Source organism: Monopterus albus, unplaced genomic scaffold (assembly GCF_001952655.1).
Source record: "Monopterus albus unplaced genomic scaffold, M_albus_1.0 scaffold14.1, whole genome shotgun sequence".
NCBI lineage: Eukaryota > Metazoa > Chordata > Actinopteri > Synbranchiformes > Synbranchidae > Monopterus > Monopterus albus.
In genome coordinates this window covers 3,050,727-3,063,489 of record NW_018127894.1, presented here as the reverse complement: position 1 = coordinate 3,063,489, position 12,763 = coordinate 3,050,727, and the positions used below count along the sequence as shown (strand labels likewise).

General features: G+C 40.6%; 1 protein-coding gene across 1 annotated transcript in view; it reads right to left on the bottom strand.

The window, feature by feature from the left end:
- Window positions 1–7,624, bottom strand: part of emilin2a (elastin microfibril interfacer 2a) — a 16,907-nt gene extending 9,283 nt beyond the window's left edge. Inside the window, exons 1-5 of the mRNA XM_020591330.1 lie at window positions 7,345–7,624; window positions 6,664–6,789; window positions 4,089–4,279; window positions 2,954–3,923; window positions 1,888–2,897 (exon numbers count right to left, since the gene is read on the bottom strand). Of these exons, the coding sequence (XP_020446986.1) occupies window positions 1,888–2,897; window positions 2,954–3,923; window positions 4,089–4,279; window positions 6,664–6,789; window positions 7,345–7,490 (2,443 nt within the window). The 5' untranslated portion in view covers window positions 7,491–7,624. The remainder of the gene's footprint in view (window positions 1–1,887; window positions 2,898–2,953; window positions 3,924–4,088; window positions 4,280–6,663; window positions 6,790–7,344) is intronic.
- Between the last annotated feature and the right edge of the window lie 5,139 nt (window positions 7,625–12,763).

Genomic DNA, 12,763 nt, shown 5'->3' with positions numbered 1-12,763 from the left:
AGACTCATAGAAGTAAATTTTTGAGATTTAGAAGTGGATTTTGTTAACTTTGGACCAAGTCAAACTGGCAGTGTCCTGTTTTCAATCTTTGTGCTAAGCTAAGTTAGCTGGCTGCTAGTGGTGGTAGCCTTATATTATCAGAGCTCTTTGTCTAACTCTTAAGAAAAAAGAAAAAAATGTCCCCAAATAATTAAATTTTCTATTAAATAAGCTCACTCCTAGAAAAAAACTACAAACAGTTTTGGGGTTTCTTATTGGGATATTTAAGGAGCTCATAAGTATGACTATATTACAGTATAGTAATGAAATCAAATATCACAGTTTGAAAACAACAGGCCATATCTGGCAAAGAGTGAAATGCCTTCATACACTCAGTCCCTTCTTTTCTCCACAGTTCTCTATCACACCACTGCTTTGGACAATGGTCAAAGAAAGGGAGGCACTGATGATGGGGCCCCAGTCATGACGTTACAACTGAGGGTAGTCGAAGCATCTGGTCCTGGGTGTGGAGGCCTGCTTCACCTCTCTCCATCAAGACTGGCTCCAGCAGTGAGTCAGGGCTCTTAATGAGGACCAGACTCCACACATCAGACTGAGGTCACCCTACAGGAATCTCTGGTGGTTGGTATGTGTACATGTGTCAGGAGAACAAGAGGAGGGAGGCACTGTAGGTGCATTGTGTATGAGACTGTGGGTGTGTACTGAGAAACCGGGAACTTGGGTTGAGATATTCAGTTCTTTGGTATGAGTAAAAAAGCTATGCCATGCTGCAAAAAACAAAAAAACAACTCAATGTTCATAAAGGGATTGCGAAAGATGGAACAGTGTGCAGGGGTGCTCTGATATTACGTAAGGGAGCAATGAAGCACAACACAGTGCGAGTAAATCATTAGAGTAGTTAGGAATAACTGAGACAGGAAAACAAACAGCATGGCATTTAACAATTTAAGATTCAGTTTTCCTGTTCCATTCCTTACATTAACACCAGGGAACTCTTGGAACAGCATGAATCTAAGTCACAGGAAGTTTCAAATGTCAACCTCTGCCTCTTGATGCCGACACATACTGAATGACATAGTCAAGGCAACTGCGGAAAGCCCGGTGAACTTATGTCCTCAACTCTGGGAAATACCCTCTGGCTATTCATGGGATCTGAGCCTAACTGCCAAGGCTCCATGCAAACCAAGCTCGCAGAATGCATTAAATGGAGAATTATCTTAAGGAAAGGTTTGTGTTTACTCAGATATTAATCACACTTAATAAACTTTCATTCTGGAAGTTAGGGGGGGCTGTGTCCAACTGCCCTGTGAATGCCTTCTAAGAAAGACTGCCCAAATGCATATTTCAACAACATCTATATATAAACTGCATCTCTCACTTTAACAGCAAGCTTTCTAGCTCACTTTTTGTTTGGATAAAAGCTACAAACATAATTCTGTATTCTGTATTCAAATAATAATCCATTACACCTGGGGCGGATGTGGCTCGAGGTAAAACAGCTTGTCTTCCAACATAGCGTCGTGGTTTGATTCCTGGCATCTCCAGTCCATATGTCGAAGTATCCCTGAGCAAGACACTGAACCCCCAGTTGCCCCCATTGATATCACTGGTGTGTGAGTATGTGAATGTCTGTGTCAGTGAATGGGCAAATGGGAAATAGTGTAAAGCGCTTTGCTGACTGAAGTTCTATTGTGATAAATGGCAGTAAAGCTTAATATATGCTCCAAAGGCAGCCAAGCTTCATAAGCTAAATTTGGATAAATATGACCTCATGTTGACTTGGTTTATCTCAGTGAGAGCCTAAGCAGTCCTATGATAATTTCCTTCTCACAACACAACCAGAGTTTGCCAGTAAACTCATCAATTATCAGTAAAACACCAACTCACCTGGCTCCTTGGCAGTAATGTCTTTCAAAACATGCTTGGGCATCGCAGACACCTGTGCCTGCAGCCTCTGCAAGGAATTCTGTAGTGTGATGATGTCTGCACCATAATTTCCAAAGGTAATATTCATCCTGGACATACAGTCATGCAGAACACCGATATGTCTGTCCAGTCCATCTTTCAGTTCTCTGATGTTAGTTGAAATCCCATCTAACCTTCCACACACCTTTTCAAGTCTGGTCACTCGTCCATCCACAGCAGAAATGCCATCAGAAACACCCTGGGTGTTCTGTTGACACTGACTCAGTTCAGATGACACCTGTTTACTGAGGGTATCCAGCCTGTTCTTCAGTTCCTCCATGTGGCCCCTGGTGTCATCACCCTCACTAACAGGTAATTCAATTACTGACTCCCACTTGTCCCGTGCTGGACTCCCAGTGCCACTCTGCTCTGCAAAGCAGCATGATGAATTTATTTTGTACATATCTTGGCTGTATTTGCTCAAAGAGTCACTTAATCCAGTAACAGCACCAGCCACACCAAGCACATTATCTTGAAAATGAATCAATCTTTTCTGGAAGTCGTCCATTGTCTTTCCATGTCTCTCAACTCCAACTGTTTGCCTTTTAACATGGTCCTGCAGTTGCTTGACCTTATCTGTGTTGGCCCCAACATCTCTGTAAAGAACGTCCAAGTCATTTCTATACTGACTCAGGTCCTTCAGAATGTCTTCTACAACTTTAGGTGTGGACAAAGAACTCACAGAACCTGCAGTAATTCCTGAGCCTGAACATCCAGAGCACAACTCTCCAACAGCACTGACCTTATCATCCAAACCTTGGAGGAGGAACTTATTGTTGTTTACTTCTGCCTGGATGGTATCCATGGAGTCACCAAACATCCCTGGGAAAGATTTGTTGCTCATTTCCATTAGCATGTTCGTAAACTGGTCCTCCATACTATTAAGACGCTCATCCAGAAGCTGCCGGAGCTTTGACACTTCTTCTGAAATTTACTATTAAGACGCTCATCCAGAAGCTGACGGAGCACTGACACTTCTTCTGAAATCGTACGAGTCAGCTTATCTTCAATGTAGAAACAGTGCGTTTCTGCATTTTGTTCTGTGATATTTATACGTGCCTCTATCTCCTCAGCCAGGAGTCTGAAATCACTGTCTTCCTGAGGAGCGGACAGGTGTGCCAGTTCATTGTCAATGCGAGCATTCAGGACGCGGTGAGCCTCTGCAATACGATCAATTTCACGCCATAGATCTTTCTGGTCACTGTGATCCTCTTCTTCTTTGGATGGAGCTGTCTGCCTTTGAGTTTGTACAGGTCCATCTGCAGCGGTCATGTGTAGATGTAGTGCCCGGATTTCCTTTCTCAGGTCAGCCTCCTTGATGTCCACCAGCTTAGACAGGCTGACCAAACCTTGGTCACGGCTGTCTTCACAGGTCTTCTGCAAGTTCTGGATCTTGTCATTGCAGAAGCTTAGTAGTTTGGTCATCTGTTCCTCCACATTCTGATCTAAATCTTTCTTTAGCTTCTCAAATTTTCCATCAATGTACGTTTGTATAACATCAAACTCTGCAATGGCTGGAGTCTGAGACTGAGAGGCATCCATCAGGACACGTATCTGTCCCTCGTGACTTGTCATGGTTCCTCTTAGGTCTTCCAAAGCTTCATCCTTACTTTTAAGTGCATTGTTGATATCATCCAACCGGGCTACTATTTTTTCTATTGCCTTGTCTCCAGCAGTCCCACCTCTGACAGCCTGATGACCATCCAGCACTACTGGGCTCTGCTCTGTGCCTGCGGACATAACACCGTCTGGTGGACGCATGTTGTTAAGAAGTGTCACCAGCATCTTCTTTGTGTCTTCCTGCAGGTTAGTATGGAGGTTGGCAGTTAATCCTGCCAAAGCAGATTGTAGATCCACGACTGTCTGAGAGAGGCGCTGAACTTCACCTTCCAGAAGACGCACCTTATCTGTCTCACCATTTCTTGTCTCATGGTGTCCTGTCTCTCTCCGCTCGGGCCCTGTAATCACAGAATAATTAGTGATTTTCATAAATAAATACAGACAGGTCTCTTTTTTATCAGCTAAATAGCACTGAAGTAGATTAATTTAGCTATAATTTGTTAATACATTCTAATGTAGTATATACTGACAAAAACACCAAAAGTAAGAAAATAGTGTTTTACTCTGTGTGTGTCTAGTTGACTGTCCAGGATTTGGTGGGATGTAAGGTTGTGTTCCCTGCACTGTTTGTTGATCTTGGGATGGTTTTAAATCTTTACAGTCTGGACCTTCATAGCTGGGACAGCATCTCCATTCTAACTCGGTGACTGACTTATAGTCAATCTTGTATGTGGGTCGAAACTGAGTATGGTATCTGTAAAACAAGGAACATGCTGTCAGTCAGTTTCTCAAACAAATATAAAAATGAAATTGAGCTGTTTTTCCAAGAATGAACCCAGAGACCATTTGCAAAGTACCACAAGTCATTCCTGTCTGTTATACTAAAGTTATTCTATAAATCCAAAAGAATAAACTGTCCCAATAACATATATTTTTATTGAGAACTGTTAACTCCTGCTGTCAGGAATGCTTTTGGACTTTCACTTTTCACTTTTCTGAGATTCTCTGTTACTCTGCTACATAAATTTCTGCTTTCTAGCCAAGGCAAACAGCTCCCAAAGAACCAATAGATGACATCACTTCCCTGAAGACGGGGTCATATCATGCAGAACATCTGGAAAGTTGATGTCTGAAACTATCATCTTTGCACATTTCTCAGTTGTTGCACTCAATGACAAGAGCTTGAGTAACAGAAAACAGAATCCTTTCGGGTAATAACACTTAATATTATGGCTGTAATCAACAATGTGTTCAATGTGTAAATCACATCCTAACATTCGATAATATGAAGCCAGTCGTATCATAACTTAAAAATGGAAAAACCTGAGGTGTCTACTCTCACTGCCAGCTCTTCATGCTTTACACAGTAACTTGAAAATGTGCTCCTTTAACCTAAGATTTATTGGTTTCCATGGACCTTTCATACAGCACAGTGGCTCCTTGCATGTGTCAGTTAGTTGCCTCACAACTAAAAATAAACGTTTCAAAAGAAAAATTGATTAAATTTCAAATGAACGTCTACCTACACAGAATTACTTACAACTGTTACCAATTATTGTGGATACACCCATTTACAGTAACTAGTTATTAAGGAACATAATGATTTGTTTATCTTAAACATTTCAGGTTCAGATGTGGGCTTAAATGAAATTTACTTGTGTTACTTGATCAAGATGTATTATCATATCAAAGAGAGAGGAAAGGAAGAAACTGCTAGTGGTGAGAAAAGCATGTGCTGCAGGAAGTACAAGATATACTGCACTGCATTGTTTAGCTGTCATATCTTCAAATATACACAAAAAACACATTTTTAATGCATTCATAAATATTTGGATCGTACGCATGAAATGCATTTTGAACTGCAATAGTAACTCTTGCGAAGTGTTTATCTACAGGGCCATTATTTTAGCACCATTAGTGAGGACAGCTCCTGAATCTGACGTGGATTAGATTCCTTTTAATGTGTTTTCCAAATGAATCGTTAGAACAGTCTTGTTATTTTTCCACAGTGATGATGAAAGCCAAGAGGACAAGAGGACATTGCGTAATGTTATACTGAGGGTCATAAACCTACTAATGACAAATCAACAGCCATCTGATAGTGTATAATAACGTGTTTGAACACTAGATAAAACCAGATGCACAAATATGCAGATTTATAAAGGCGGACACAAATCTGTTCTGTAGGTGTAAATAATTAGATTAATGCATGGAGCCAAAGAAACTCAGTTTTCTGGAGTATAGGTTTGACAAGTGGTACATCAAAAATGCAAAAGGAAACTCTGACCTTACTATAAATAAACATTCTAGGTAAACAACACAAATTAATTTTTTGTAAAATAATTAATGATCTTGGAAGGTCACCAGTCCTGTTTAGATATAACTACATTTATATTTGCTTTTATTCATCTGGCAGATATTCTTGTCTAAAGCAATATTCAAATAACATGCAGTTTCACAAATGAGGTATGTGTCGCTTCCAGTGAATCCTCAGCCCAAATCTAAGTGTTATACTGGCAGTCTGACTGAGATGTACGCAGACTCCCACCCAAGATATACAGTACTGGTGCTGTGGGCTCCGGCCACCAGTGACCCAGGACAGAACAAACTGGTATGGAGAGTGGATGGATGGACTCCAAACAGTGTGATCATAAATGTCTGAAAATCTAAATGCTTATCTTCTTTGAGACACCACACATTTGGTTTGCTGCCAAGAACAGTACACATTTTTACACATGATTCAGTCATCATACATCATACATCATACAGTCTTTTGGGTTGGACATATTGCAGGTATGTGGTCCTAGAGAAGACGTGTATGTTAGTCAGAAGCTATATAACCATGATTTATAGTTGGGTTGATGTGACATCCCAAGACTCAGGAGCAGATTCCTGTGAAAGTGAAGTAAGTGAAGTCTATTTCCCAGTGAATATGTTTCCATTTGCCTTTTTGGCGATGTTTTAATTTGCTAGAAAAGCTGTGCTTTTTGAGTTCTGCCAGTTTGATTTCTTCAGTCTCTGTGAACATTTCTGCCTACCAGTCTCTCTCAAAGAAACATTTTGCATCAGAACTCCAGTCTGTCTCATACATATAAACATGCACCCGCAACCCTTTCCCCTTGCTCCCCGGATGCTCACGTCACTTGCTGCTGGCAGTCGGGCTGGTAGGCTGGGCAGGGGGCCACCACGGGTTCCTGGAAGCTCTCCACACCCCCCTGCACGGCGCAGCTCACTCTTTTGTGCACCACATATGCGCACCAGTTCCTGGAGAGAGGCAGCGATAAACAAGAGCTTCGAGATATATACCAAAAACTGTGAGAAATATTTGAGAGGAACACTGTGCAAACACCACAGAAAACAGTTTTATTGGTTTGTAATTTGTCAATAAAGTGTCATTAGGTCCTTATGCTTTATGAACTCCCCCTTAAGAGTGCGTCATTTATGTGCTAGTCTGTTCCATTTCCCCATCTCTTGGAGATGAGACAGAAGGAGTAATCCCTGCCATTCCTGCGTTTATCGACATCTTATCACCTTTGGCTACAAACTCAAGCTAAATTTAGTCGCAGGCTGATAAAGGCATGGTGAATGTTAACATGCTACATACAGTATGACCTTAAGAAGCAAAAATCTTCACCGATCTGAGGTCAGTCCGATCAACAATGAGTTTAGAAGACATCATATTTTTTTACTGGTGACGGTGCAACAAAGGCGCACAGCTTTGACCCTGACGGTGAAAGTGGGATTAAAGATACGCGCATTTTGAACTACTCAGAAAAGTTTGATAGTTCGCCACGAAAGTAGAAAAACCCCATTACTTACCTGTTTCTGTGTCTGTGAACCACTCCAGTGTGTCCATAGTTTTGGAACAAGTCATAAAAGGAGGGAGACCCGTAAGTGAACTGAAAGTTCAAGAACAGTGTGAAAACTAACCACCGCCAGTCCATCTCTCCATTCCTGTACTTCATACTTAATAAATGCTTTAAAATAAATATTCCTAACTTCGAGGGTTACTCTGTTGTTAATATGCGCCACGGATCCAAGCCCCAACGTCACATTAACCCAGTGATTTGCTCAACTCCAATAACTCAAGTTTGGGGAAGTCCACATGCACCGCAGCTCCCTTGGAATGACGATAAGGGCCAACACCCTCCTCCCAAAAACTCAAATTAGGAAAAAACAATTCCTCCGCATTTAACGGTTTACAGCCTAATAGAGGTTTTAGTTAGTGTCCCCCCCCCCTTTAATTAAGTTATTCTTTTAAGTCTTAGGAAACACAGTCGTTAATCAAAGTAAGGGGATGTTGCCACTAAAAAGGATTTGGGATACAACTCAATTAGGTCTTTGTCAGCCAACAGCCTCTCATTCACACCTCAGTGTGAACACAGCAGGATGATATCGTTTGAATGCAACCTTCAGTTTTAAAAGAGATGTTGTTGTTAATGAAAATCATCACCAGGGATAATAGTAGTAATTTGCATTCTGTCTGCCCTATGGGGGGGGATATTTAATGTACAGTCTGTTCATTTATCTGGCGACAGAGCAAATTCAGTTTTTAAAACCAAACCGAGCAATTTGCTGAGCAATATCTTAATGTGGATGGAGACAGAAGGCAGCACATTCGTTACACAAGAGCTTCAATTCACGGCACTCAAGGCAGGAATTCATTGTCAGTGCTTGGCGCTGTGTGAAAGCGTGAGCATCAGGAGAGTTTGCATTCACACTGTGGTGCTCAAAAAGTATTTTTGAGAGATGGCCTTAAGCAATTTTCCCCAGCTTCCCAGGGCACTGTCGGCTGGCATGCTGCATGACTTTTTTCAGATCAGACAGATGCTGTCAGTTAACATAAGAGATATTATGGGAGGAAAGAAAAATCGAAAGGGAGAGACAGAAACCAGGGGACTTAAAATAAAGACAGAGCGAGAATGAATGAACTGCGTGTGGTATAATGATTCAAAGGGATGATGCAAAGCTTGATGGGAAGAAAGGACGTATGAACACGCACGTGTACACACACATGCTCAACCAGAAGTACCTTTTACCACCTCAGAAGCTTTTCCCCTGAACTGCTGTCAGACAACATATAGTCCTTCCCAAAATAGGATTGCACTGTTTTGTCAGGCAGTGTGCAGGAGGTCAGCCAAGTGAGACAGGCTCCAGTAGGTTATGTAATTGGATAATGTCTGTAGCGATATGGCTTTCTAGTGCTTTATTTACACGAGCAAGTGTCAAACAAAACTGACATGATTCCCTTCACTTACACAGTCCTTTAATGGGGTTATCAATCATTTTATCCCTTCGTTCATTTCCACTTACTTACTATATTTACACGTAGATCTATCCCACATCATACATTCAGCAGGCTCGACATCCAGGCGATTCAGAGAGGAAGCAAATATGTTGTTAATGGACTTCATTTGACCGTTTTTGGTTGTTTCTTAAGTCTCCAGAAGAGGGCAGCACAGCAACAGTAAAATGAAGCAAAAAGTCCTTGTAGTCATGGCAATTTCTTTCCAAAAGTGTTAAAGTGAGAAAAGGACATTTCATTACTGAGACAGTAAGGGTGCCTGAATTTCTCCAGTTCCATCACCTTACCATTCTGTGCTTATGTCAAATGTCTGTGTTAGGCACTCTGATTTGACCATCCCTTATTTATTGCCATAGGTTTGACTAGAACCATGTTATCTCACAGAATAAGTCATCATTCTGTTACATGTTATTTGTTACTGTAGCCATTAAGACTTACAGGGTATTGTCACTAGTTGATAACGGTATTCAGAAAATCACAGATGCAATGCAACTGATTCTCACTGCTCTATCTGAGCCCTCAGTCTTTACTTACTGCATCTATTTTCCATGATGACATTATCAAGGCACACACCTCAGACTAATGTGTTGCGCTCAGGTTCAAAATATTCATTAACTTTATATATGCCCTGACATTCACATGGAACGGGAGGTAAGATGAGTCACGACTGAAGGAAAATACCAGGCCATGTATTTCAGTTAAGCCAAAATAAATAAATAAATAAAACATAAATCCAGGGGGCAATTCCTTGTTTCACCTCTTAGATCGATTTCTTAATTTTTGTCTGTGCAGAAGTTGGAGGGCTGATTGGAATTGGACTAGCCTGCACTGAACCCTGAGTGGATCATTTGCAGCATACAATGCATTTGTCACTGAGACATGCATTTTGCAAAACCACCCCTCACCAAGACTGCTTTTGAATCTTTTAAATTCACTATGCTTCCACTGAGGCACTGACCTTCATCTTTATGTTGACTTATAATAAATGCGCCTGTGCACCTGGGGGCGGGTGTTCTAGGCTGCTACTGAGGAAACACAAAGTCATTTTTTCTTAGAAAGGACTAGTTTTGTACTGTGTTGCAGAGTCAGTACAGCACATACAATAGACTGTATGTAAGTCTTGGAACACTGCTTCATATCATGTAGATCAAAAGAAATTCACCCTGATTTAAATGTCTGTGTAGCTGCACTCTGGATTTTGTGGGCATTGTGGCTTCCTAACAGCGGATGTGTCCTTGTAAACAACACTGGCTTTTTGTGTCACTCAGGGAGAGAGAGCAGTGCTGCAGAGTTTGCTTTCATTTGGCAAGGAACAACTATCCACCATGCGCATTACACCATGATACTGCTGCACTTACACCGGGTGACTCAGTGGGAGAGCCAAGACCTGCGCACGGTGCCTACACAGGTGCTTTTCAAAGTGGGGTCAAGGGGCTGCCTAAGGGTGCTGTGGTGGGATTGTTACTTCACTATCACTTTTCTCTTCTTTCCCTCAACACAGTGAAACAGAGACTTGGTGTTTTGATCACATATCTCAACTTATTTACCCACTGCAAAATATTTTTGAGCTATAGTGAAATCAAAAATATTCTTAATCTGAAGCCCTGGGCTCTATTTGATGTCCACTGACATCAGAGCTCTGTTCATCATGAGAGGATGCTTGAGTTTTGTCCCTTTTAGATACATACATGCATTTTATGCCACAGTGAGGTAGTTGAGGTCTCATCACATGCTGTGCCACCCACTCTCAGAGACTTTGGTGTTAGAAATAAGGGAAGCAGAAATGATGATGCCTCAGAGAATCAACCCTACCAAATTGTCTTCTGCTATTGTTTCAGATTAATCCCTTTTGTCTCCACATCTCTTCACTCCCTTCACCTTCGTTTTGCCTCCCAGAGAAAAAGACTTGAGACCGACCTATATCACTGGCACTTTGTTATAGTCGAATGACTGACTGTAGCACCCTAATTAGTCGACCTTTCCATTATGTGTGACACTTGCATTTTAGTCTGATTTACCTTTTTAGATTATTAATTGGCATAGCACTGATAACAATCTCTCCTGGAGCAGGCTGTACGCTGTATTTTTCTTGTTTTGCTGAGGAAAAAAAGCATAATGGATATGATTCACTACAATGCTATGATCAGAACATAAGATTCAGAGAAAGTTCAAACATATGTCATGGTCAGACACAGACTTGGAGAGAAATGTAGCTGTCTGTTGTGGATCTACATGGATAACGCACCCACACACAGTCTCCCCCAACTCTCTCACACATGGACATACACATGAGCAGACACACAGCAGATTAGGAAATCTGATTTATTGGTTGTAAAATGTTAATATAGCTGTAAGCCATGCTCATGAATCGTTAATTAAGGCTGTGACATACTCTTCACCTAAAATGTTAATGAGGTGAGATTGCGTCAGGGCAAAGAGGTCTCCGCGAGCTACTGGGCAAATACAACAAATGAGCTGAATCCACAAGACCCCTGCACATGATAATAAGAAATGCTGAGGGAACCTAAGATGGGTTGTGGCCATTTAGCTATGCAGTAATTAAATTAATTAATGGTGGTGTGTAAATGAATCGTTGTGATAGTGAAAGGAAATGATAAATTTAATCCATTTTTACCCTCACACAGCCTATATCTGTAGTCTTGTTCAAACAGATTCATCACCGGTGGAACAAGTATTCAGTTATTTTTATCTCTGTATCTAAGATAAGCTATAGACGTCTGTGCTTAAAATACTACCGGACTGGAATAAGCTACTCTACTGTAAAGGTATAAGATAAAAGTGCATGATAATAATTCTTCAGCAGTGGCAGAGAGGTTGTATACACTGATCATTAGTGGGAGGAAAAGCCTCCTCCTGTAGCTAACTGTAAAGCCACGAGAGGAGTGGGAAGTATTGTCAGTCATGCTCTGTAGCTTGAGCAGCACCCGTCTCTGACACCTACACCAAAAAAAAAAAAAAACCGGCTTCCACCTCCATTCATCCACTTTAATGGTGATGGTACTAATGATATTAAAGATATTTGCCATTCATGCTCTTTAGCTGGAGCAGCCCCCGTCTCTGACACCTACACCAAAAAAAAAAAACCGGCTTCCACCTCCATTCATCCACTTTAATGGTGATGGTACTAATGATATTAAAGATATATAATACTAATGACTTTCTTCATAACAGGAAACCTTAATAACATGAATGACATTAACAGTGGCTGGTTTCTATGCAGGTGTGGCAGTGAGCAGCACAGACAAGCCAGTTAATTGTTGATATGTAGTTTATTAATGAATTGCCTTATTTTTTAAAAATCCTCATAATATGTAAAACATGTCAAGTGAGTTAGCTGTAAAGTACTCTGAAATCAGATGAAGTGGGTGTGTAAAGTTGTACTTAAGTGCTCAAAAACAATACTTTTGTTATAGTTATTTTGCATATCAAAGTAATATTTATTAGAACAAAGTGGACTGAATGTACAGGTTTGGAGATAAATGGAGTGGCACTGCAAGGAGAACACAGCCTGTGCCCTAAATTCCAGAAATAGTAATTGTATACAGGATAATATATCTTATATAGCATTTTTTGCAGTTATAAGACATCAACATAGCTACTATTTACTAGCAGTACACTAAGTAACTGTGATTTTAGTATGGTACTGTCAATTAAATAGATAAGTAAGAGATTACAGAATGCATGTAAAAAGAAGAATGCGTTATACAAGGATTTCATAAAAGACAGATCAAAGAAGACGGAAGTAAAATATAAGACGTACAAGAACAAATTAATTGAGATCCTGAGGAGATGTAAGAAACAATATTATTCTAAAGTATTGGAGGATAATAAAAATAACATGAGAGGTACTTGGAATATATTAAATAAATTGATTAGAAACAGTTCCAGCAAGAGTAACTACCCTCAATATTT